The sequence below is a fragment of the Siniperca chuatsi genome, linkage group LG18 (assembly GCF_020085105.1).
Source record: "Siniperca chuatsi isolate FFG_IHB_CAS linkage group LG18, ASM2008510v1, whole genome shotgun sequence".
Taxonomy (NCBI): Eukaryota; Metazoa; Chordata; class Actinopteri; order Centrarchiformes; family Sinipercidae; genus Siniperca; species Siniperca chuatsi.
Window position 1 is genome coordinate 28054237 of NC_058059.1, and position 25420 is coordinate 28079656.

The window sequence follows — 25420 nt, forward strand, 5'->3', positions numbered from 1 at the left end:
TCATGTCACTTGCTGTCTTTAATTCAAAGGGCTTGCACTGATGAGTTTGCATCAGTACATGGGTAACAACTTGGAAACAATCAATGCAACTGCTTTACTTCAAGTCAAGAAAAACAATATTCTTATCAGGAGTCAATCATTTCTGCATTCAGACAGAAATCACTGTTACAACCAATTATTAGTTTGTGTCTGTCACTTTGTCCACAGTAGAACCTTCAGTCTGAGTGGTTAACACAATGAAGACATGACATTTTAAAACAACCTCACTGTAAGAAGTCACATCATCAAAGGCATCTTGGAATTATGATATTATTTCAGGAATGCATTTTTCTTTCAATATATAAAACCTTTACTCAAAGTCAGCTTTACAGCTCCCAGCACTTCATTCATTTCACCTTTTAACATGGAAGATCAGTCCCACACTTATATTTCTACTAGTTGTTCAATTGGTAGTTGAATTCCATTAATAATCTAATGTTGACTTCATTCAGAATATTGAGGTGTCATACTTTTTTAACTTGAAAAATACCGGCCTAAAATACAGACTACCTAAAGATTGACTTAAAAAATGGTAGCCAATATAGAAGTGGTTCATTTTACTATTAAAAATACACTATGTGTGTTTTTGAAGGTAACACAACTTGAATGTTGTCCCACAAGGTCGTCCAAATGAAAGTTTGTCAAGGACAGTCTTTGACATTTGGACTTTCCTGTATCACACTTTATCAACCAGAGGAAAAAACTAAAGGTTTCTAGTGCGTGTTAGAAACTATGTCGCGTGAAGGAGAAAGGTTTCTTGTGTGCAGCAGCAACTGTCTCGTATGGGCTTCAGTTTCATGAATATGTCCACTGAGAAAAGCTTCATCATGTTTGGTCAAACAAGAGAAACCTTGCTAGCAAAGACCATTGCTCTTGAGGCAGTTAGTGCACACAAGAAGGAACTTCTCATTGATAAGATCATTTCTGATGAACTATACTGCGCATGCAAAATAGCTTTCAGCTTGAAATAGACACTTTGTTGCTCATGTCACTTCAGGGGCTCCATAGATTTCCTTCTGAACCACTCCTCGCATTTCCTTGTTTTTTTACATCTGGAAGGGAGTGTGCTGGGAGCTTGGGGTGGGAGATTTAATCTTTCTTTGTCTTGCTCTCGGAGATGTCCCTCACCGAGCCTCTTTATAGATTGTTAAGCTCCAGAAGGGTTTGGTCCAACACCTGGTGCATGTCCAGGTTCTCTTCTTTGGCTTGGGCCAGTTTCTCTGGAGGAGGAAGCAAAGTCACAGGTGAGCTTTCAAATACACTTCCTGTCTGGAACTGGAGGTGTAGGAACTCCGTGGCTTTCTGCACCGTCTGCACTTTGTTTTCCCATAAAAGGGTTTGCAAAAAAGACAGACGTGAAGCTCAGTCAAGCAGGTGTCAGAGGAAGCGAATAACGAAATGCTGCAGGAGAACGTGGCAAACCTGCGTTAACACTACATTTTTCAATAACGCTTTATAAAACTGTAATTTCCTAACAATAAAAAAAAATATATATATAATATGGTACTCATTGTACTGGGGCTGCAACTACTGATTATCTTCATTATTGATTCATCTATGCATTTATTATTGTGGACTTTATTTTCCATGTGTGGCAAACTGTTCAGCTGACCTGCTGCGCTGGGACTAAATAAGACTGTAGTTACTCGTAGCCTGGTTCCAGATCTCTGACACACTGCTGTTACAGTCATTCTCAGAAAATGACCCCGATTCACCACGCCGAGTGCAGCAAAACATTTTTCAGCTGAAAAAGGCCAGAACTCACTTAAAGTACAAAGCATGTTTGAAAATGAAACCAATTCATTAAAACGTCGCCGTCTGTCATTGATTGAATCAAGGCAGCCGAGTCTATGAAGTGTATCCTTTTTTCACTGAGAATGATGTACAGTGCATAGTAAGTCCAACTGAATACTGTCCATCAAACGCGTGCCATACAAACACACTTTCACAGTATGCACCTGAAGCTGCAAGTGTAGTGACGCATTCACTGAATGTTCGCTGATTTCTGGTTGTCTTTACTGTTCACACAACTGTCTCAAAAAAACATGGTTTGCGGATCATTGGACACAAATGCAGGCAGAGTGCACACCTGAGAGTCCTCTGCTCACTACAACGTGTTGGACTCTACAATCAGCCAAGAGCTGTTACACTGTCATATTGGACAACGTGAGCTTCCATTAAACTGCTCCAGTCCAACAATATCAGTTTCTCAAGGAAAGTGAGATTGTTTCCAGCATGCTGTTGGAAAATTTACAAAACACAAATGTCACGTGCAGGTCATGGACTTCACCTGAAATGACATCACTGTAGTCGTGCTGAGGTTGCATTTGTCACACAGACCACTGTTTCCAAGGTGACTGAGACAGATATGGAGGAGTCCAAACCAGGTCCAGCACCCGTGCAATGTTGAAATACTAATAATAGTGACATCTACAGTAGTTTTCTCCATTGTTCTGACGCACTGTTAGAAACAAAAAGCTGGTGTTGAGAAACACTAAAACACTGTCTGAAGCTGCGATCAGACAGAGAGGCAGCGAGAGGCGTCTTTTTCCAATTGTTTTCTATAAGCGGTGAGCGTTTTGCTGCTAACGCGCCCAAAGTTAAGTGAATGCGTCTGAAGTTTTCATCACTACATCACTGCATTTGCTGTCAGAAATGCAGCAAATCAAAGGAGAAAAACTGCAACATTACGGGGCACCTCATGCAAGAACATCTTCATATTCTCCTAAACCTTTTACGTTTTTCTGAGACTCGTTCGTACGAGGGTTCCAAGTCAGATTCACCAGTCTCTTAATTGGACAAACTCGTGCAAACTCTGTTTGTCTCGTGTGAGTCTGTGTAGTCTGTCCTCTTCCACGTGTCCGTGGTGGAGAGGAGGTCATGTGACTCAGGTCTGTTTGGTGTCACCTGAAGTTGTGCGACGTCCTCCCGGATCCATATTCTTCATTATGTTACAATCTAAAATTCTGTCATCATGATTGTCCATACTGTAGTTTCATTATGTTTGTCTATTCTGTCCACAAGACATCTGTTTCCCGTCTGTCCGTCCTGGGGAGGGATCCCTCCTCTGCTGCTCTTCCTGAGCTTTCTAACACTTTTTCCCTGTTGAAGGGTTTTTTGGGGAGTTTTTCTTTATCTGAATGGAGCACAGAGGGGGTCGTCTGCTGTACAGACTGTAAAGCCCCTTGAGGCAGATTTGTGATATTGGGCTGTGTAAATAAAACTGACTTGATTAATACGGGAGGCGGTCATGTGACTGCCACAGAGTTATTAGACTGGAGATTACGGAAGCCTGCAGCAGGTGAGGTTACACTGTCAGGAGCAGCAGAGGATGGTACTGGCCGGAAACCTGCATAAAGACCCTGAGGCAGCTGTCCAAGTGAGACAGTCTTTCTAACAACTACTGAACTGTAGACGTTGCTGGGCTGAAATATGCCAAGAAAATCCTAAAACCTAACAACCCTCTCAGTAAACGGGCCGACCACGATGATGATGATGATGATCTGGTGAACAGAATATACATTTTGGTTCTAGATTTTCTTTGAGTTAATTACAGTATCGTTATCGCTTAAACCCCAAATTCATTCAGATAAACGGCATTATGATTTCAGGTCAAACACGTGTTTTTCCCCTGTGGAGAAAGGCAGGCTGTCTGTACACGACTCGCCCTACAGGTCTGGACCACATGTGATTTCTTAAATCACTCGTACGAGTGCTTCTCGCATGAGGCCCGTTGTCTCCCAAATCCTCAAGCTAAGGCTGAAAGAGATGAACCTTTAAGGTTGTTGTTCCACTCTGTCTGACAGTTTGGTACATGCTGTATTCGGCCTGTTCCAGCGCTTCTTTAAACCATATAATGTCTGCACTGAGGTGCATTGGTTACACTATACACTTCATTCCATCAAATGGGAATACTCTTGATATACTGAGCACCGAACTGAACTGCAGACAGATCTCTACCCCATGCACAGAGCTGTGTGAGTGGCACCTCAGTACACAGGCAGTTTGAAATGTGCAGGACTAACACTTTAATTACTTAGCATTTATAAAAAGCTTTAGAGGGAAAAGGCCAGCTGAACTATATCCTACTGTGTGACTACAGTTATGTTAACATATATATATGTTATCAACCCTTCATAAAGTGTTCAGGAGGGGTTATACACTGGTGTGCAAAAGTGTTTGCCCCCTTCCTGATTTCTTTTTATTTTTGCATGTTTGTCACACTTAAATGTTTCAGATCATCAAACAAATGAAACAACGAACAAAATGAAGACTTTGGAGTGGCCTAGTGGAGATAAGCAAACTGTTTGCGAATGTTTATTCAACATCTGTTGCATAATAGCCGAACCTTATATGGATTCAGATGTGAATTTGATACAGCATTCTAGTGAGGCTGACAGACTTTGGAGTGGCCTAGTCAAAGTCCTGACCTGAATCCTATTGAGATGCTGTGGCCTGACCTTAAAAAGGCAGTTCATGTTCGAAAACCCTCCAATGTGGCTGAATTACAACAATTCTGCAAAGGTGAGTGGGCCAAAACTCCTCCACAGCGCTGTAAAAGACTCACTGCAAGTTATCGCAAACGCTTGATTGCAGTTGTTGCTGCTAAGGGTGGAGCAACCAGTTATTAGGTTTAGGGTGCAATCACTATTTCATCTTAATAATAACAACCTTCATTTAAAAACTGCCTTTTGTGTTTATACTTGTGTTATCTTTGACTAATATTTAAATTTGTTTGATGATCTGAAACATTTAAGTGTGACAAACATGCAAAAAAAAAGAAATCAGGAAGGGGGCAAACACTTTTGCACACCACTGTATATATATTACTAATGCATGAAAACACTTTAAACATCCTTATTTCTCTTTACAACTACATTATGGTGTGCTACAAAGCAGCTGTTTATTGTTCACACTGCTTAGAAATGTTAAATAGAGGAAGTGAACGGAAGAGAAAGAAGGCAAGACTGGAAGGAGACAGAAAAGTCAAGAGAGCTTTAATACATTTATTACAGGGGGGTGGGGGTGGGGGGGAAGGTTTACATGGATATTTCAATAAAGAAAGGACATTAACTCAGCAGTGACTGGGTGAGCAGTAACTTAACCTCCTGTGAGAAGTCCAGTGCTGTGTAACACAGATACAGATTACTGAAGGGAGGGTGGATTCAGCACATTTACATTTCTAGAATCTTCTAGCCCCTAATATCACGGTGGAATGGACCAAAACAACAGCAAGCAGGCGGACACGAGTTCAGACAGGAAGGAGGAGCAGAGAGGAAGTGAGAGAGCGGCTACAGTGTAGTCATGTCGTTGAGGGCCAGGTCCAGCTCCTCACTGAGAGCCTTGCCCTTCAGCTTCTGAGCATACACTTCATCTGGAGGAGGACACACACACACAGAGAGACGAGGGACCGAGGACACAGACGCACAGGATGACGCAAAGGGACAGGAAACAGAAAAGTACAACAAACAAAATAAAACAGCGTTGAAACCGGTAAGCTTCAAACGGAATGACCAAGATTCCCCGGTGTTAATGTCATCACATCAGCTGGTTAGTAACAGCTAAAGCTCATTCAGCCAAATGATGCAATCCCTCATCTCTACAGACTGGGTTCAAATACACCCAAACACTCAAATCATGCAGCGTTATCAATGAATGCTCCACTCAACGCCTCAGAGACAACAGGATCAGGCCTAACAAACACTTCCTTCATCAAAAGGGCTTCTGGGAGTTAAAGTGTTACTGAAATGATTAGTGCAATCAGGTAACCCACACTTCCTGGAAACAAGACAGAGCACAGCATTTCCCCACTAACAAAGTCTCTCTTTGTTATCTCCTTTTAAAGCCAGGAACAACCCTTAGCACGTGCTACTAGTTAGCAGTGGTGGAACAAGTACCAAGAGGTAAACGTACCAATAACAAAACATACTTCTTATCAGAAAAATGTGTTTAAAGTGAAAGTACGTATGACTGTTATTTTATCGTGTACATTAAGCATTAATGTGTAAGCAGCATTTTAATATTGGAGCTAATTTTAACTACTTTATATACAGCTGCGCAGTTTTATCTATAACAATGCATCAGATCTCATAAGCTGATCATATGTTTGGTATGTAAAGCCTTCATCTGTAAAGTAACTAGTCATGTAAGTACATGTCTTTTTTTAAATGCAGTGGAGCAGAAATATAAAGTAGCATAAATACTCAGGTAAACAGGTACCTCGAGACTGAGTTTTAGTACAGTACTACATGAAACTACATGAGACTACTCCTTTTACAGAGTAACGCGGTGTCTAGTCTGGCAGAGTAAGCTCAAGTGAGCTGAGCCGACGCCCTGCGGTGGAAGAAGTATTCAGATCATTTACTTAAGTAAAAGAACAGTGTTAAAAATAATCAATCATCAAGTAAAAGAGTGAAGGTATCACCAGCATAATGTACTGAAAGTATCAAAACTACTCATTATGCAGGCCAAAGGCACCTCTCAGAGTGGTACATTATTACAGAAACGGCAGAGTGAGTTTGAACTGTTGAAGCTACTGCTGGGCGCTTTCCTCTACAGACATGTATTTTAGAACTGATCGTGTGTTTTGTATGTAAAGTAGTGACAATAGCTGGTTCGTGACATTAAGGCAAAGTTTTCATATTGCTGTATTTCTACAGTCTAATGCTGTCTCTTGCCTGCTAAAAGTGCTTCAGGAGGAACCTGAGTGCAGTCCTGTCTGTCAGCGACCTGTCGGGGAGCACCGAGCACTGTGGGCGGCTCTTTCAGAGGCAGGGAAGGCTCACGCGGGCCCCCTGCTGGTTGTTGGCCTTTTGGATGCTCCAGGCATTTGGAAGCTGCTTCTAGATTTGATATCTGCACTTGTTGTTGTTGTTGTTCTTATTTTACTCATTTCTGTTGTTGTTTCTCATTATGTGTTTGTATGTAAAGCACTCTGACTCTGGACTGTACTAACAAAATTGTACACACAGCTGCGAGGCTCCGTATGTGAGGGTATAAACGGACGTCTCGTTTGTAGGCACGTACTGCACATGCCACCTGTACATGTTTGATCAGATCAGCCTGTGCAAATACCCAATGTAGTATAAAAACAGCTGCATGCATGTACACTGCATGTGTGCTTTTGGGGGCCGTTTCCCAAAAAGCTTTGCATTTGCCAACAATTGGGAACAGGAATATCAACAGTGCAGTGAGATCAAAGAGCTGGGCCAACCAGCCTTCAGCACTCCTACAGAGTGCACAGGCGGACGTGTCCTCACGCCTGCAGATGGCACGTACGGCCATACCCTCACAGACTTAGGCAGATGATGAAATGTATGTCATGTCTGCGCTGGGAACTATGCAGATGCAGATAGTGAAATCCACCCTGAGCCTTCACAGATCCTCACGGAGCTGTGCTCATCAAGGCCACAAGACTGCAAAGGTGAAAACCACAGAGAGCATGCTCAGTCTCACGACCAGTGACTGAGTTAGAGGTGATTTGGTCCTTCCGATCATCAATGGCTTCATCGGTCAAAACTGCAGGACACAGCACAGCTGTCCTGCCCGTCATCAATTCATTTCCAACAGCAGAGCTGCGATTAGTGAAGCTGTTAGTTACTTTAACACTGCTGTCAGTGGAAGTGCTGGCAGAGACAGCAGGTGAGTGTTGAATACCTTCCAAATCATCAATGGTCTTCTCCAGCTTGGCCACAGACCTCTCTGCAAACTCTGCACGGGTCTCAGCCTGGGACACAAAGCACAGCACGTGTCAGTACACGGTGTCTCTGTTCTTTGAGCTCATGTGGAGGAGCCGGCCACAGAGACACGACAGCCTAACACACAAACCTCACCTCTTTCAGTTTGTCAGTAAGAACTTTAATTTCTTCTTCGTACTTGTCCTCCTTTTGTGAGTACTGAAATCCAAACATAAAAGTGCAATTAAAATACATTTACAGCTACAGTATGAAATACTAAAAGGAGACAGACATCATAAATGGATGGCAAATACACTTCTTTGCTGTATTACTTTGGAAGATGATTTGAATGTTTTTTAAGAAAGGCAAGTAGGATAATTCTGCACAGTTGACAGCTGTAGGGCATTTGACCCGTGTCCTTATGTTACCTTAACTACAGCTTGTGCCCCTCGTGTATGTTCATTACGGTACATTCAAGTCACAGAGCATCGACTTTTCTGAAAGATAAGTCCAATAGTCTTTGAAAAACCCAGAAAGTTGTTTAACAACACTTACAAGGTATTTCCAGGATCCTCAAAAACGCCAACTACCTCTAACCTCTGACTGTGTGCATCAAAGATGTTCCGTCCACTGTATGATAAAAAAGCAGGTTCCCAAATTTCATCCAAGCAAAGATGGAAGCTGGAAATGACATTTTGGTCAATTTCAATTTTGACTCATGCTGTACAAATCGACATGAGTCAAAAGGACAGAATAACTGATGCTTGACTGTTCCTTGGATGTAGTAATAATGATAATAATAATATATGAGGCACAAAGCGGGGCTACGTGTTGCCTTAATTGTTAACAAGGTGTGAGAGCTAATGATGACTGTATGTGTGTTGCTGAATGTATTAAAGGAACAACATGTACAGTCTGACTGGCCAGTCCAGAGGCCGAATGCCTTCAGCTCCTACTGTACCTTCTCAGCCTGGGCTTCCAGTGACTTCAAGTTGTTGGTGACATTTTTCAACTCTTCCTCAAGGTCACCTGATTTACTGAGCAACGTAAGAAAGAGGAAAAGCAAGAGAAGAGAAAGCAGTGATTCGAAAGGTAGGACAGCAGAAGAGATCAAACCCCGACACCGTTGGAGGGACCACTCCAACATTTTTCTAAACATTTTTCTGTGTCAGTCTTCCTCAGAGACAGAAGATGGATATCGATCATGAAACCGATGTGTTTGTATCTGACTCTGAGTAAGACAGAGAACAAGGGTTTTAGCAAAATGCCAGGGTGTTTTTAAAGGAAAAATGTAGGCAGGGGGGAATTAAGATATCGATAAATCACAAATTAAATCATAAGTCTGGTGTTAGTCTATATTCTTCTTATTGTCAACAAATTCCATGTGCAGACCCAAACCAACAATGTGCAAGTCCGTCTCTCAATACGTGGCTCTCAGCTCCGAGCCCATTGGTTCCTGCTGAAGACGGAAATCTTTAAATATATAGTTTGATGTTTAAAAAGGCTCCGTCGTTTCCTCAAACAGCTGCTCGCTGTAGCTTTGATCAAACCAACAGGAGGAAACAGTGCATCTGTTGGGGACTATTTCCAGCGGCGGATGAATCATTCATGATTCATGGATGTTTTCGCCTCACAGGCTACGCATGTGCACCCATACGCTTTGATTGGTAGAGATGAAAGGAAGCTCTGCAGACAGTACTCAGGGCTGAAAAACTGCTTGTTTTGCGGCTATTTCATCTACATTTTGATTTACAGTTAACATTCTCCTAAAAAGACAGCTGAACATCAATCACAGACATGTCTGTTGGGCAACGTCCTTGGTTTGATTCCGACTGCAGATCATGGTTGCATGTCGTATCCTTCTCTCTCTCTCTCTCTCGCTCACATTTCCTGTCTGTATCTCATGTCTCGATCCAACAAAGGCAAACTGCTAAAATAAATGAATAAACAAATAAAAGATAATGCTAATAGAAATGATTATAAAAGCATGAACTAACTTCATTGTGCCCCCTACTTCTGATAACCAAACCTACGCCCTAATTCATTCATTGTTGCTTTTGGTCTTTTCCTGGGATTTGTTGACAAGAAAAACAGCACAGAATATCCCCCGATGTATCCTTTAGGAACTGCCTGACGGTGAGTGCAGGCTAGACAGAAGACAGAGAGAGGGCTTGAGAGGCTGCAGGTCAGAGGAGCAGAAGGCAGCAGGTCAGAATTAGACCTTGGTGGAGTTCGTACAGTAAGTACCTCTTCCTCTCCGCACATCATGGACTTCAAATTCTGGTCCATTAGCCTGAGCTCCTCCTCCAGCTCCCTCACTCGCCTGCAGGGGTTAGTCCAGGGGGTCAGGGGTGAGGGGGGGAGACAGTGGGCAGAGCAGCCATAAAACAATAACAAACAATAACAAGTCCCATACAGGCGGTGGTGGTGTATTCAGGCGTGCATTACATGAAAACACACAGGACGAGAAGACAAATCACACATCCAGGTCTCTGTGTGATTAGTGCGTTCGTCATGTGCTGCAGCTTGTGATCCTACACGGCTACATGACGCTACAGTACCAGAATACTTCGCACTAGTGCTGAAACGATTAGGTGAATAATCAGTTAGTCAATCAACTGAAAATAAATCGACAACAACTTTAATAATGAACTAATCTTTTAGGTCATTAAAGCAAAAAAGCCAAACATCTCCGATGTGAGCACTTGCTGCTTTTCTCTGTGCTGTAACATTGTGAACTGAGTATCTTTGGGTTTGTCAGATAAAAGAAGCTATATGACTCTGGGAACTTGTGACTGCCGTTCCCCAAAAGATTAATCAATTTATTGAATTGAGAATCAGTAGATGAATCGACAACGATCATTAGCTGCAGTTGTTAAGAGAATCATTGTGACTTATGAGTCCATGCAACACTACTATCAATATAAACACGATGTTATTGTAAAGTAAGAAATTCATCAATGACAAGCAAATGTGTAAGCTCACACGTCGTCATCGTAGTGATCACATGGTCTCTACTATGACAACATGAATAATGTACAGTGGCTCTTGTGTCGGTGTGAGGTTTCGTGGCGCAGGTGTTGACTTACGCCTCGGCCACCTCCGCACGCTCCTCGGAGCGCTCCAGATCCCCCTCCAGGATCACCAGTTTACGTGCAACCTGCAGACATTCAGCACACACTGAAGTGACTCCTCCAAACTAACAGAACTTTGCTCTCTTCTCTTACTGTGTTCAGAAAGAGGATCTGTCATTACACTAACCTTTAGCATTCATCCTCACTGACACTATTACTGTGTTCCAATTCTATACTACATACCTATGCATACTATGTACTATATTCAGGAATGGGACAAACGCATTGTTTTGCAAGTCCCAAGTAAGTCTCAAGTCTTGGCTATGAAGTCACAAGTAGAGTCCAAGAGAGTTATTAAGCTCATTACCAAAATGAATGCCATTCTAAATTCCTAAACAGAGTACGTTAGTACCGAAAATGTACAGAAATAATGAGTGCTTTTTAAAATGTGTGTTTATTACTTGGAAAGAAACTTAAAAAATAACATTTGGCGTTGTTCCTGTGACACAATTACATCATCATTTCTGAGCTGAATGTTTTTTGTCGACCACAGCAGCCTTTACATGAATGTGAAGATCTGACATATCATATGTTGTACTGTCTGCTGGCCTGCAATAACAAACACACCTTTACCTCTGACTTCGTTTTGTTTTCTTAGTATCCCTGATTTTTTTAATTGAAGTCTCTTTTGCAGTGCGAACAGGTGTGTAGTGTTAGTTTGTAGCGTGGAACTGGGACACAGCTTATGTGAAACCAGTGATTCCCCCACCTCTTCGTATTTGCGGTCGGCCTCCTCAGCGATGTGTTTGGCCTCCTTGAGCTGCATCTCCTGGATCTCCATTTTCTCCTCGTCTTTTGTTGCTCTGTTCTCTATGACCTTCATTCCTCTGAATGACGAGAGGAACAGACAACAAGCAGTCAGGAACAACATCAGGAACAACATCAGGAACATCATCAGGAACATCATCAGGAACAACATCAGGAACATCATCAGGAACAACATCAGGAACATCATCAGGAACAACATCAGGAACAACATCAGGAACATCATCAGGAACAACATCAGGAACAACATCAGGAACATCATCAGGAACAACATCAGGAACATCAGGAACAACATCAGGAACATCGGCCCGACCCCACAGGAAAGAATTCCAGAAATAACACAACATTTTGTTCAGCCTGAGGCTCAGACAAAGCACTACACGAAAAACCCTCAAACCGTACACAAAGCGTGCAACTCTCTGAGTGGCAGTTACTTTGTGGTCATTTGATCAATTGCAAATTTGTTTTATTGATCCTCAGGCCCTATCTTGTAGAGGGAGCCTGTGTCAAAATATAGTTTTAATCTTTTAATATTTCATTTGAAATTATGCTTCCATGGTGCATATTCTTAAACAAACTGCCTAACATACAGCAAACCAGAGGGTGGTTTTACACCGTAGTATTGCTGTAATGACTGTAGTACTACCCTTACTAACTGACTGAAACCCAAACTGAACCGTCCAATCATTTCCCCCACTGTCTCTCAGTATCTACCAGCTGCTTTCATTAGATGTTGTGTTGTATCAAAGCAAAGCAAAGATCTGCTTTCACTGGTTCCTTGGAAAGTATCACACAGCTGAACGAAAACAACTGTACCTTCACTGACAAAATGGACACAGAGTGTTAAGATTCCTCACCTCTCACTCTCATCTGCAGCTTTCTCAGCCTCTTCCAGCTTCTGCAGCGCAGTAGCCAGTCTCTCCTGAGCTCGGTCCAACTCCTCCTCCACCAGCTGGATACGCCTGTTTAGAGACGCCACTTCTGCCTCAGCCTGTAGTCACACACACACACACACACACACACACAATATGCTATAGATAAGAGCCTGAAGTCACATTATGGAGGCCTATAGAACAGCAGACAGAAAATAATCAAATATTTGCTTTAAAATCTATCAGTACGACAATTTCAGTTTCATTTATCTTTATTTAACTCTTAAAGCATCCAAATGATAACTATGGCTATATTCACACTGCAAGCCTTTATGCTCAAATCAGATTCAGTACTTTGACTGTTCACATTATGTTTTTGGTTGTGGCTAATATGTGATACCAGTTCAGTAGCACCCGTCTGTACCATAGACAGTACAATCACTGGTCTGTACAGATCAAATCAGACCACGCTGATAGTGACTCATAGCTGGTTTATTATGTAAAGTAAAGGTTTGGCTCATTGTTAAACATAAGAAAAATAGAAGAAACAAACAAAGAAGAAAAAATACCAGTAAAAATAACAGGCCACCAGATCTTTGGCCAAAAAAGAAGAGTCAGTCCGAACAACAAAAGATGTCATGCTGACGTGGGCCAGAACTGAGTTGTTATTCACTGTGTGTGCATTGGGTGTCGCTGTGCCAGTATCTGGGGCTCAGGTGCAGAGGTAGCAGGGTCACTGTGGTCGTCAGGTGTTTGACCGCTAAAGGTGTGTTTGTCACGCTGTAAGGTGTGTGTTTGGTTTATCAGTGGAAACTGGAAATGGATTGTTATTCTGCAACCGAAGAACAGCCTGGAGAGCAAATGGCCATCTGATCACATCAGACCAAGACATCTCAGCAGCTTCCGGTGACAGACATGACATGCTGCTGCACTGATGCTCAAGAGGAAGCCCGTAGTGCCCGTTAGGGTCGCACATCGGTCTGCTGACAGGAGCACAGTAAAAGAAGCACACATTTCCTACGCCCTTGCAGTCTAGAGATTCTTTGGCTTTTTCAGTTGTGTGTCTGTGAAGTTCCTGGTAGTGGCAGAGCTAAAACAAAGACATGTTTAGAGGAAACCTGTGGGAAAAGGTCGGCTATGTCACTGAGACAGCGAAGATATCAAAATATTAGAGTAAAACATCAATAAAGTTTTTAAAGTCAACCTACATTGGGATACTCAGTAGCATATTAACAGGCTATACCTTCTTAACTAGAGGCTATTTGTCCGCCTGCAGTGGTCGGCTGCACTGCTTACACAATAACGCAAATACATTTGGTGTTTTGGTGTGTTACCCTCTCCCTGGCCTGCCTCTCCACGTCCGCCTCCCCCTGCAGCAGCTCGGCCCGGTCCTCCGCCTCGTACGCCACTTGCTGCAGGGTTTGGATTTTCCTTCTCACCGCGTCTACGGATGTTAAGGCCGCCATGCTGCCGACACTCGGCTCCGCTGCCCGCTTCTCTCAGGTGTCGCGGTGTTTCCGTGGCAACGGTGTCAGAGGTCCCGCCCCTACTCTGCCTCTTTGATTGGCTATTCCTAACCCTAACCTTAACCAACCCAACCAACGGAAACTAGCCAATCAGAGGCAGTGATGGTGGAGGGGGAAATAACGCGTCAGGCGTCGGTACAATTTCAAAATAAAGTGATTATCGATAAGCCCCTTATTTTGAAATGACACGAAACATTAAATGCACGGACCCGGCGGGTAACAGGGATCATTCTGCGCAGGAGTTAGTATTAATAGTTAGTCATTTGTACTTTCTAATTTCGTAATTTGTTCTCTCAAATGAATAATGAGTGATCTAAAATGACTAAATGGTTCCTCTAGGCTACTTAATTCGCCCCCTTCCATTAAAAGCATGGACTTGCGGTGTCTGCTCAGTGTTTTCTGGGCGTTGGGGGTAGGGGGCTTTGACCTTGCAGCTGAGGTTGGCTCATCCCCTTTAAATGCAGCAGCAGCAGACCTCAGCTGTCTCTGAGGAAAAAGGTGTTCTCCACCGAGTCCCAAGCCACAAATATGAATACAATTACTAATATATTAATATTATTAAGCAGCACCAGATACTAATTAAGAGTACCTCAGATATTACTAGAATGTGCATTTTCTGAATACCATGCGTGTGACTGCAGAAAAAATCTTTTTTGCTCTGTATCCCATGGTTCATGAATTACTAGCCAAAACGTAAAGGGCTCCATAACTGACCACATGGCATACCTGCCAACACTCCCGTTTTTATTGCAAGGCCATCTCCCCGAGCCCTCCAGGGTTGTTGTTTCTCCCGGGAAACTTTGCATGGCCCTCAAACTTGCTTATGAAAGTTGTATGTATTATGAATTATTATACTGTATTATCATCATCAACCGGTAAACCCACTTGGTACCTCACACTTATTGTATCTTATACTTATACCCACCTGGTACTTCATTTATTTTCTGACCTGTTTTTATAGTGCATTGTATTATATTTTTTGCTAGTCCTTCCTCCTGTGTGCACTGACGTAAAGGCGAGCTGCTGTAACAAAGAGTTTCCCTTCGGGGATCAATAAAGTATTTCTGATTCTGATGAATAGTATGGAAGCAAATAAGGGTCATTAATATTTTGATCTGTATATATCCTGCAGTTGTATATCACCTTTAATGTGCATGTGAAAAAAATAGCATCTGAGTGTCTGAATTTGTAAAAAAAAAAAAAAAAAAAAAAAAATGTGCTAGAACCTTTTGCCCTCCGATTGGACAGTTTGACTTCTTCTGATTGGATGGTAAGTGGCCAACGTGCTGATTGGTTGGTCAGCTCAGGTGTAAAAACAGGGTGCTTGTAGCTCCTAGCTTGTAGCTTGTAACTTCACTGTCACATACACATAATAGGAAATGTGTGTGTCCATCTCTGAAACCTCACTGTTGAAAATATTCCTGCACAAATTTGAATTACACATACACAAACTTGAATTTGTGAGAACAATTCCTTTTTTTCTTTTACAAATCCACACACTCAGATACTGCATGCTATTTTTGCACATGCACATTAAAGGTGATATACAACTGCAGGCTGTGAAATTATGTGTGAACATAATTTCACAAGATCAAAATATTAATGACCCTTATTTGCTTCCATAGGATAGGCCTACATTCCAAGTTTTGGAAGCTTGTCTGACAGCACCCGAGTTGCCAGATCGTCTATGAAACATCCACACACACTACATACAGTTTCAACCTATCTGTTACCGCAACCTGGCAACCCACACCACGATCCAAGGGGTGTGTGCGCAGCGGCTCGCTGCGGGCCAGCTAAGATAACTGTTGGCAAAATGTCAGGCGCTATCGATTACATGTTTCAATATGTAGAGCACTTCCCCATCTGCACCTGCCTGCCATGTATTATGTCTTTAGCACGTAGAGTATTTGAGATATTGAAGATTTTATACACTGTCCCATAGATCGCAACTCAATACAAATATTCATTAAAATGAATAACTAATTGATTATAACAGATATTAAAAAGTGCAAGCATCAGTCCCCTAAACATGCTTACATGTACATATGAGAATTGGAACCATGTAGCTGTAAGTATGTACGAGTAGAAGGGTGTGCTATTGATAACATGCTTCATGTTGATAACATGTTGAGCACTTCCCCATGGGGCACCTGCGTACCAAACATAATTTTTTGATTCTAAAAAGATCTGTGTAGTAAAAGTGTTTGCCCCCTTCCTGATTTCTTATTTTATTGCATGTTTGTCACACTTAAATGTTTCAGGTCACAGCATCTCAATAGGATTCAGGTCAGGACTTTGACGAGGCCGCTCCAAAGTCTTCATTTTGTTCTTCTTCAGCCATTCAGAGGTGGACTTGCTGGTGTGTTTTGGATCATTGTCCTGCTGCAGAACCCAAGTTCGCTTCAGCTTGAGGTCACGAACAGACGGACGGACGTTCTCCTTCAGGAGTTTTTGGTAGACAGCAGAATTCATGGTTCCATTTATCACATCAAGTCTTCCAGGTCCTGAAGCAGAAAAACAGCCCCAGACCATCACACTACCACCACCATATTTTACTGTTGGTATGATGTTCTTTTTCTGAAATGCGGTGTTACTTTTACACCAGATGTAATGGGACACACACCTTCCAAAAAGTTCAACTTTTGTCTCGTCAGTCCACAGAGTATTTTCCCAAAAGTCTTGGGGATCATCAAGATGTTTTCTGGTAAAAATGAGACGAGCCTTGATGTTCTTTTTGCTCAGCAGTGGTTGTCGTCTTGGAGCTCTGCCATGCCGGCCATTTTTGCCCAGTCTCTTTCTTATGGTGGAGTCATGAACACTGACCTTAACTGAGGCAAGTGAGGCCTGCAGTTCTTTGGATGTTGTTGTGGGGTCTCTAAATGGCTGATGAAGAACAAAATGAAGACTTTGCAGTGGCCTAGTCAAAGTCCTGACCTGAATCCTATTGAGATGCTGTGGCATGACCTAAAAAAGGCAGTTCATGCTCGAAAACCCTCCAAAAAGCCGTCCAATCAGCTCATCTCAATCAGCTGTGTGTCCCCGTGTGCAATTAATGGTTGCCATGGTGATGGTGACAGCTGGTGACTCCTGGGTCAGACAGTTCATTTAATAGAGATTGAGCTGAGTGTATTTCCTGAATGTTTCCATCGTGGCAGAGAGCGGACTCTGCTGAACGCGTTCCTGTCTTTGGTGTCAAAAATGTGGGAATTAGAGCGACCGTCTTTCTTTTTTGCTCCAGTCGCTACAGGAAACGAGGAAGAATAAGAATAGTAAAGAGAAACAGAGACGAACAAAAATCTGCTGTTGCCCAGCAGTCCCACCAATTAATACATAGAAATAAACAGTGCCCTGTGCTCAATATTGCTCTATATATTAATATTCATTGTACCGCTGCTGTAAATGTATGTCATAAATAGAATTTCTAATATTTGTAAATACATTTCCTTTGTATACATACTGTACATTAGGCGTGGCTACGGGTTTACGCGGGTGGTCTACATGTGTGTTTTGGTGCACCACTGAACACCACACGAGTTCCCAACCCCCCCGTGTCCATCAGTCTGTACAGCTCTCTCATCACTCTATCATGCACTGTTTTCATGTCCCTCTCACTCACTTCACTGCTGTTCCCATATCTGCTCCTGGCAGTGTGATGACCCCTTATTACATCCGTATACTTTTAATGCCATACTTTTTTATCCATTCAAATACTATACTGTTTTTTTCATTGCTTATAATTGATAACATAGCAACCTGTTCATTCATGCATTGTACCATCAATTTTAATTTGCACCGAACTTTGTTCTACATGTATAAAGTTGTAACTCATCTTTATCTCTTTATCAGGTATCGTAAATCACTGTGAAGAGAGCCTCAACGGTCTATGAACTCTGTTTGTATGGAATGCTTCATGGCTTTTTACAGCATTCAAAGATTAATTTGGCTCAAGCTTCTACATTTTTGCTCAAGCTCATAAATATATTAATTACCAAAGTCGTCAGTTACATTTTGTGTATGACTATAAAAATGTACAATTTTGATAAAATGGATTTAAATCATGTCAGGTTTATATATTAGAAATATTATACATTAGAATCACACTTGATTTATATTCAATTTGATGTCCTGAGGCAGAGATGTTCAAGTTGCAGTGAACATCATGTACAACAGCAGACTCCTGTAAGCAGTGGAAACATAAACAAATTCATGCATTGCTCTAATTCTTTTCCATCTTTGGTAACATCGCAGTAACACTGCATACAGGAAGGTCCCACTCCTTTCAGGACAAATAAAGGGAGTCTTCACTCTTCCCTGCGCCGCTCTGATATTTGCACTATAATTGGTCATAAATGCTATGACTCATAACTTATGGAAACCTGCACAAATGTCAGAACTATCCATAATCACTGACCCTGGTCTTCAAAGCACACTCTGAGTATAAGCTTAGAGGAAATATATAGCACTAACATTAAACTGACCAAGTCAGGGTGGGGAGTTAAAAGAACACTTACAGTAGGAATAGTTAGGAATGGTGTAACAGCACTCAGGCAGCCACGCAGACTTGGCAGAGACACTTTTTGCACTGAATATACAGGCAAGTACTTCCTCCCAGGGTGTGTAGCTACACCAGCACGTTCCATCAATCACATGGTTGGTTAGAGATGTTGGGTTAGACATGGTACTTTTTGGGTAGAAGGTTGAAAGTGGCTTCTAAGGACTTAGAGCAGCTTGTTGGGGTCCTCCACAGCCTGGGAGGAAGCTCTGCCTGAGAAGACCAATTTAGGGGAAATAAGGTCCTTGAAACATTAACATACATGCAAGAAAGTTGGTTTGCTAACTGAGTGTGACTTATTTGATCTGGGCTCATAGTGGCTCTCAATAATATTATTTGATGCAGAAGAATGCAGTCAAATTTGAAAGCATTTTCCTAATTTGAACATTGTTTTGTGAGGACAGTTCATAATTACAAGCTCTCACAAATAATGTAAAGATTAGTTACATTTCTTGTTACTGTTTATTGTTAAAATTATTTCTTATGATCACAAACTCATCTGTGGAGGGTCTGAATAGTGAGTGTGCTCAAAGATCCAGCTGGATGCGAAGGATGTGCGCACACTTGAACGAGTTAACGTGTTCACTTACAGACATGTAGAGAGAGAGACAGACAGACGGACATTAGCACTACGGCAAAATGTCAAAGGGCAATGGGTTGTGATGGGGCCGTGTCTGAAGCTAATATGAGGCCTCAGCAGTCTGAGTTCTACACATCAAGTGCAGATCTATAAGTTACAGTTACCTCTTTGTGTTTCCTTACTGAGCTGCAGTGGAAGCACAGGGAGAAGAGAGGAAGTTTGTACTAAAAAGGCTGAAGCCTCATACTCACTTCAGATAAACTTTGGAATACATTTTTACTGCGGGTTTGGTCCCCCATCACGTACACTGGAAGTGCAATGGAAAATGATCTTTTAATGGCCAGTATGAACAGGAGGCTGTGTCAAAGCCTGTGTCAGTGTTCATACGGACATGTGACTGTTGCTTTAAGACAGACCTGTGCGTTAACCTACCCCGTATGTGTGGTTTTCACAAATTTGACTGGCATGTTTTGCCAGATGAAGTGCGCTGTAGCAAAAGTGGAGCCAGGATAAACTTTTGTCCTGGACTGACCTGTGAAACACTGTGTGACAAAGGAGCATACCTATAGTGTGTAGCACTGTTTAGTCTACTTAAAGTTAATATTGGTGCATGATACACATTATGATATATAGTATTGTAGTATTCTTTTACTAAACAATACTTTTATCTTAGCGAACAGTGTGCAGTTCTTAAAGGGTTTCCACATGGTTCCAAGGAGCAGCAGCATCGGTACAGGCTGGTGCCAAGCAAGGACTGAAGAAACCAAATCCTCTACGCCAAGCTCTCCAGATTGGTTAGAATAGATGGCATTTGCCTCGAGGTGCTGACAAGCTTTATGATATGTTGGTAAAATCTGATACGGCACATGACAGATTTAATAGCGTCTGTGCTGCTGCTGTCAGCGGTGAGACTGCTACTCAGCAGAAGCTAATGATGACGCTTTGGAGATTTAGCACAACCAGCTTTAAAGTGCACTCCTGAAGATCAACATTAAAATGCTGATGATTACTGGGCACATACGAGATGTTGGGAGTGTAAAGTCTGACTGACAGTAACAAACTGGTCAGTGCGTATTTATGCTGGTTTATAGCACGTCATATAGCATGTCACTGATGGTCCAAATTTACAACTATGCAGTACTTCAAGTTAAACAGCCTGGTGCTACTTTGTTTTGAAGCAAGTTTGAGTAGTGACACATGAAACATTTCACAATCACAGCACATGTAGTCAACAACACGACACCTGTGTTACTGTGTGAGGGATCAGATGTGACCAGACCGAGTACAATAGCTTAATGTGGTCTTAATATAGTTCTCTGCAGTAATGTGACCCCTGGCATCAGCTCCCTTCACTCACATCTGCTGCCTTTTTCTCTGCCTGCTCCAGCTTCTCCTGGGCATCCTTCAGCGACTCGGAGTATTTGTCCAGCTCATCCTCCACTCCTTTCAGCTTCTTCTGCAGACCCAGCAGCTCCTCCTCCAGCTACAGGCCAAGTACAGCAGCACACATACACAGAAACAGAACACGTCAGATAGTTGGAAGGCTTGTCTTTGACACCTACAACCATAAAGGACATTGATATAATTTAGAACAAGAATAACTGGAACTCTTTTTACACCACTCGCAGCATGCTCTGTGAAGGCAATATTCTCTATCCAACACTGTGGTTCAGAGCAAGCTATCTCAACAAACCCTGTCTCCTACAAAGTCCATTTATATACTACTAATTTGCTTTGCCAAATACATTTTGGAATAAATGAATGGAGGCGAAGGAGGAGGTCAGGGTGGATGGTTGTACACACAAACCTCGGGACTTTGACAGAGAACAGGGTTAATGTCTTGCGTGCCACCTGTTGTTAAGCTTAGCCTGCTAAAGATGGGGGGTTTGGGGTGTGTTATGCTAGTAGCGGCTAATGTAGCCTGGAGCCTCTGCAGCAGAGATGAGCAGCGGGCTACAGAGGTCTGCTAAGCTCACTTCTTTCTAACTTTGAAACTTGGAGTCTTCAGCCCCAACCGACGCTGACTCGAGTGACATCACTCGAGGACATTTATCAGACTGCACACAGCTCCGTCTGGAGACACTAAAGGCTTCATACTACTTTTTTCAAATGGGCAGTAGAACTCGCCAACACCTGGAAACACGCTGAAGTGGAAAATCAGTGGAGTTCCCCTCGAACATCGAACGTTTTGCCGATGGGATGATTCCTAATGTTTCCGGTGACCTGCTGACCTTTCCTGTAGATCCCAAATCAGGACAAGTGACGTTTGAAGGCCCGTCTCATAGAACAATTTATCCCCTCCTGGCCTAGCGCCCTCGCAGACGTAACATAAAAGGTACGAGTTAACAGTGAGCATGTCACGTACGTATGAAAGTCCACCACCATCCGGTGAATTCAAAAGTTTGCTGTCTCAGTTATACATCAACTGCTTGCTCATGGTGGGATTTGTTGGGTTTCTGTAAATAATATTATAGAGAAACATCTAGACCTGCTCTGTAGGAAAAGTGCCCTGAGATAACTTCTGCTATGATTTGGCGCTATATAAACAAAACACTGAATTGAATTGAACTGAATCATATGCAGCAAACTAATTTGTATTGCCCCCTAACCTCATGCCAAATCATACACAAGAACTCTCAAAGTCTAAAAGGCATATTACTATGAAATTTAATGCGCAGATTAATGCTCCCCAGAAGACAAACCCTTATGATTTGGGATACTCTAATAAAGATCTAATTGTTGTTGTTGTTGTCATGAAATCTGCGGAGCATCCAAGAGGATAAACCCTTTTTATTTTAATGACCCCATAACAGAAAATATCAGTCCAACAAGCTGATTGCTGAGCTGTTTTCTTGTTCACCACAAGATGAGCCCCTTCCATTTTGGACTTCAAGCTCGGGATTTTTTGTTTTATTTGTCGCGGCAGCAATCAATAAATCAAATGCTCTGAAAAAATAAGAGAAAAATCCAGTATCTGTGGCTGTCGCAGGCTAACCTACCTGCCTGTCCACCTACATACCTGTCTGCCTGTGCACTCTGCCCGTGCACTCATTGCACATGAAAATGTGTTTTGGGGGAGGGGCTTTGGAGGGACGCCTGAAGGGAGGGGGTGGGATTTTTTTGGTTGGATACTTTCAAAATCTAGCTGTCTCTTGCTAGTTTCTCCAACGTTACCTACGCTAGCTGTAAGGCCTTTGTTATCCAGTGACTCATTTCCAAAGATGGTTTCAGCAAGTTGCCATGTGCAACAACAGCTTCAAGGACTATAAAAAGCCAATTGTAAATGACAGTGATGTGGCCTAACCACAGTGTCCCAAAGACAAATGTCCTTTCTATATCACTTCTGACAGTCTCTCCCAGCCTGTAGCCATGTAAGGCCTCTCAGTCACAAATAGCCTGGGACAGTCCTGATCCTACAGTTGACATTGCGGCAACTCCCAAACCAACAGCTTGGACTGTCTTTCTGAGAGGAGCAACAATTCAAAGAAGGTGGGGGTCTTTAGAGGGAACACCGAAATAGACATGCCAGTATTCAATGCTGGGAGAAGTGCAGAGAGAGAGAGAAGTGATTGTGTGGGCATTGTAATAGCTACGAGCTGGGATCCTCTGGGAACAAATGCTATGTACAGGTGCACCGTTGAAAGGTTCAGGTCTCTATTCATCGATTGCTACCTGATCTTGTCAGTTGTACTGTGGAGCTTCACAAGTCATCTATAAAGGGATATCACCGTGTTCTTTAGCTGACACAATAAGCCGAGACTCAGTTCTCCGCTCACAGCTGGAACTGTAGCTGGATTTGGCAGGAGGCAGCCAAGTATGAACCCACTGGATGGTGATGTTCACTGGTTGGTCAGTCTATGGCTGAATCCAAATGTCCACCCTCTGGACTTACATACTGAGCCCTCGAAGACTTGGTCATATGTTCCATGACATGTTCACCATCTGTGAGGGCGCTGTGCCGTGACAGGATAAAACATGTTTTGTGACAAGAGTTTAGACCTCAGTCATTTCCATGGAAATGAAAGTAAGTTCTGGACCCGGTAACCCAGCAAACAAATTTCTAAATGGTTGTTAACAGTATCAACCACAGGTGGCGCTATTCAGAGGCTAGAATGGTCATGAAAATATTATGCTGCAGCTTTATCTCTCTCTCTCTCTCCGCCCACCCTGAGTCTGGTTCTGCCCGAGGTTTCTGCCTCTTAAAGGAAGTTTTTCCTTGCCGCTGTCGCCAAGTGCTTGCTCATGGTGGGATTAGTTGGGTCTCTGTAAATAATATTATAAAGAGTTCGGTCTAGACCTGCTCTGTAGGAAAAGTGCAATGAGATAACTTCTGTTATGAATTAGCGCTATATAAATAAAGTTGAATTGAAATTGAAAAAATCATCGATCCCGGCTTCCCTCATCGGTGTGTCATCAGTGTGTGAATGCTTAGTTAGTTTCGTTGTTCTCATGAGCAGTTGGCATCTGCCATCACTGGGGGAACGTGATATGTAGTGTGAAGCGCTTTGAGTAGAAGAAGTACAGGCCATTTCCATTCATTTGTTGAGTCACTGTTGTCATGCTTTGAATGGCTGAGAGTGTGTTTATTAATCTATATTCCACCTCACCTACATGAGCCAAAATAGCAGGTGAGCGTGGAGATTCCCACCTGTATGCTATATATTCATATGTCAATGCATGTAGCAACCCAGTCACTAGGGCCATGCCTCACCTTCTTATATATTTAGATAGGCCAACAAAACATGAATGAATAAAGGAGACAGTATTTTGCCACTGTGTGAAGGCTTAGAGCCTCATGTAGGAAAATTGAACTTACCGAAAACTGAACTTTTTATTGACAGTTAAGTGAATAAAGTATAAAAAAATAATTTAATAATTATTTTTTAATAATTAAAAAGATTTTAAGGACTTGTTTGAAAGTTGAGTTAAAGAACGCCACTGGCGATCTTGCTGGTATCTGGCTGTGGAAGTGTTGCCATTCGAATTCTTCTTGATCTAAGTGCTGCAATAGACACAACTCTTACAGATACAGCCCTTCCCTCTCTGACAGAGCGTTTTCTGTGAGATATGGTTCCATATCAGGCCTCATCTTATGTTCTATTTTCCACGGGGTCACTTAAATCTCTATCACCACTAACACCACCAGAACAATAACTTTGAGTCATGGTTGGGGTCAGTGTCAAGTCAACAGTCCAACACCCATCCAGTGGATTCATCAGCTGGAAATACTGTTCACACTGCTGGAGCTCTGCTCTCAGCCTTAAAGCTCCGTCCCACCGATGCCACTCAGAGTTCATCCAGACCTGATGTATATAGATGTGTGTGTGTGTGTGTGTGTGTGCTCCTGGTAAAGGCTAAAGCTGTGGCACAGTAAAGGCCAGTCTACTACTACTGAAGTCTAAATACGAGGAACAATGAGCTCATTAGTCTTGCTCTAAGGCTCCCAGTGATTTGGTCAGTTGGTAGCCCCCCCTGAGCCCGGGCCCCCTCATGGTGCCACGGTCCATGTTCCTGTTAGTTTGAGTCCACTTTTTCTGTTCCTGTTCTTATTGCCAAACCTTGATTTAAAAAGTGCTGCATTAATAAACGCCTGCTTAGCATTTTATTTCAGGAGATTTAAAGGAGGAGGAGGAGGAGGAGACACTCCTGGACTCCGTCGTTCTGACCTGTTTGCATTTGTCCTCTGCTCCTTTCTTGTCCCCCTCAGCCTGCTCCGCCCGGTCTATCGCGTTCTCCTTATCCAGCTTCAGCATCTGCATCTTCTTCTTGATGGCCTCCATGGTTCTTCGGCGCGTGTGTTCTCGGCAGAAGGAGAAGTGTGCTCGGTTCCCGCTCTGTGATGGGGACGGTGGTGGACAGGAGCGCGCGTGCGGCTTGTCTGAGCGGCTCGGGGAGAGCTCGAGGATGGAATAGCAGCTGCACGAGCCCCAGCCTTTTTTTCCGCGCGGGGACGTTGTCCATATTTAGGCAGCCAGAGTTGTCCGGTCTGCGCGCGTGACGTGCCCGGCTCCCCCGCAGAGAAAAGGGCGGGCAAAGTGGGACTCCACCACACCGGTCCTGAGGGCAGAAGACAGATGGACGTCCTCCAGCCCGACACTGCCCGAGGAAATGGACTTAGCTCCATTCTTCGGAATGTGATATTAAAATATCAAGTTAGGCCTGTTCGTTTGAAGATGTAAAAACACAAAAGTGAGGAGTTGGAACTACATAATAAACTGTGAGGAAACGGGAAATAACAGGACAGAAAAGGCTGCATTTGAACCGGTAGAAAGA

General features: G+C 42.8%; 1 protein-coding gene across 8 annotated transcripts; it reads right to left on the bottom strand.

Moving 5' to 3' along the window:
* tpm2 (tropomyosin 2 (beta)) lies at positions 1–25084 on the bottom strand. 8 transcript variants are annotated; one of them, XM_044174872.1, is made up of 9 exons: positions 24814–25084; positions 20505–20630; positions 12472–12605; positions 11559–11676; positions 10805–10875; positions 8677–8752; positions 7872–7934; positions 7696–7765; positions 1–1259 (listed from the first exon to the last, which is right to left on the bottom strand). In XM_044174872.1, the coding sequence occupies exons 1-9, from the start codon at positions 24925–24927 to the stop codon at positions 1177–1179; spliced, it is 855 nt and encodes a 284-aa protein (XP_044030807.1). In that variant the 5' UTR covers positions 24928–25084; the 3' UTR covers positions 1–1176. The 8 variants fall into 8 exon arrangements, with proteins under 8 accessions (XP_044030807.1, XP_044030809.1, XP_044030814.1 ...); XM_044174874.1 differs by lacking the exon at positions 8677–8752 and adding an exon at positions 9963–10038; XM_044174876.1 differs by lacking the exons at positions 1–1259; positions 8677–8752 and adding exons at positions 5026–5413; positions 9963–10038.
* Positions 25085–25420: the final 336 nt, after the last annotated feature.

Bases quoted from the DNA above. Each gene is read 5' to 3' on its own strand.
- tpm2 (XM_044174872.1), bottom strand. From the start codon at position 24,927: ATGGAGGCCATCAAGAAGAAGATGCAGATGCTGAAGCTGGATAAGGAG. The intron at 20,631-24,813 runs GTCAGAACGACG...CTTGGCCTGTAG, and splicing joins CAGAGGACAAATGCAAACAG to CTGGAGGAGGAGCTGCTGGG. The intron at 7,935-8,676 runs GTACAGTAGGAG...TTTGGATTTCAG, and splicing joins TGGAAGCCCAGGCTGAGAAG to TACTCACAAAAGGAGGACAA.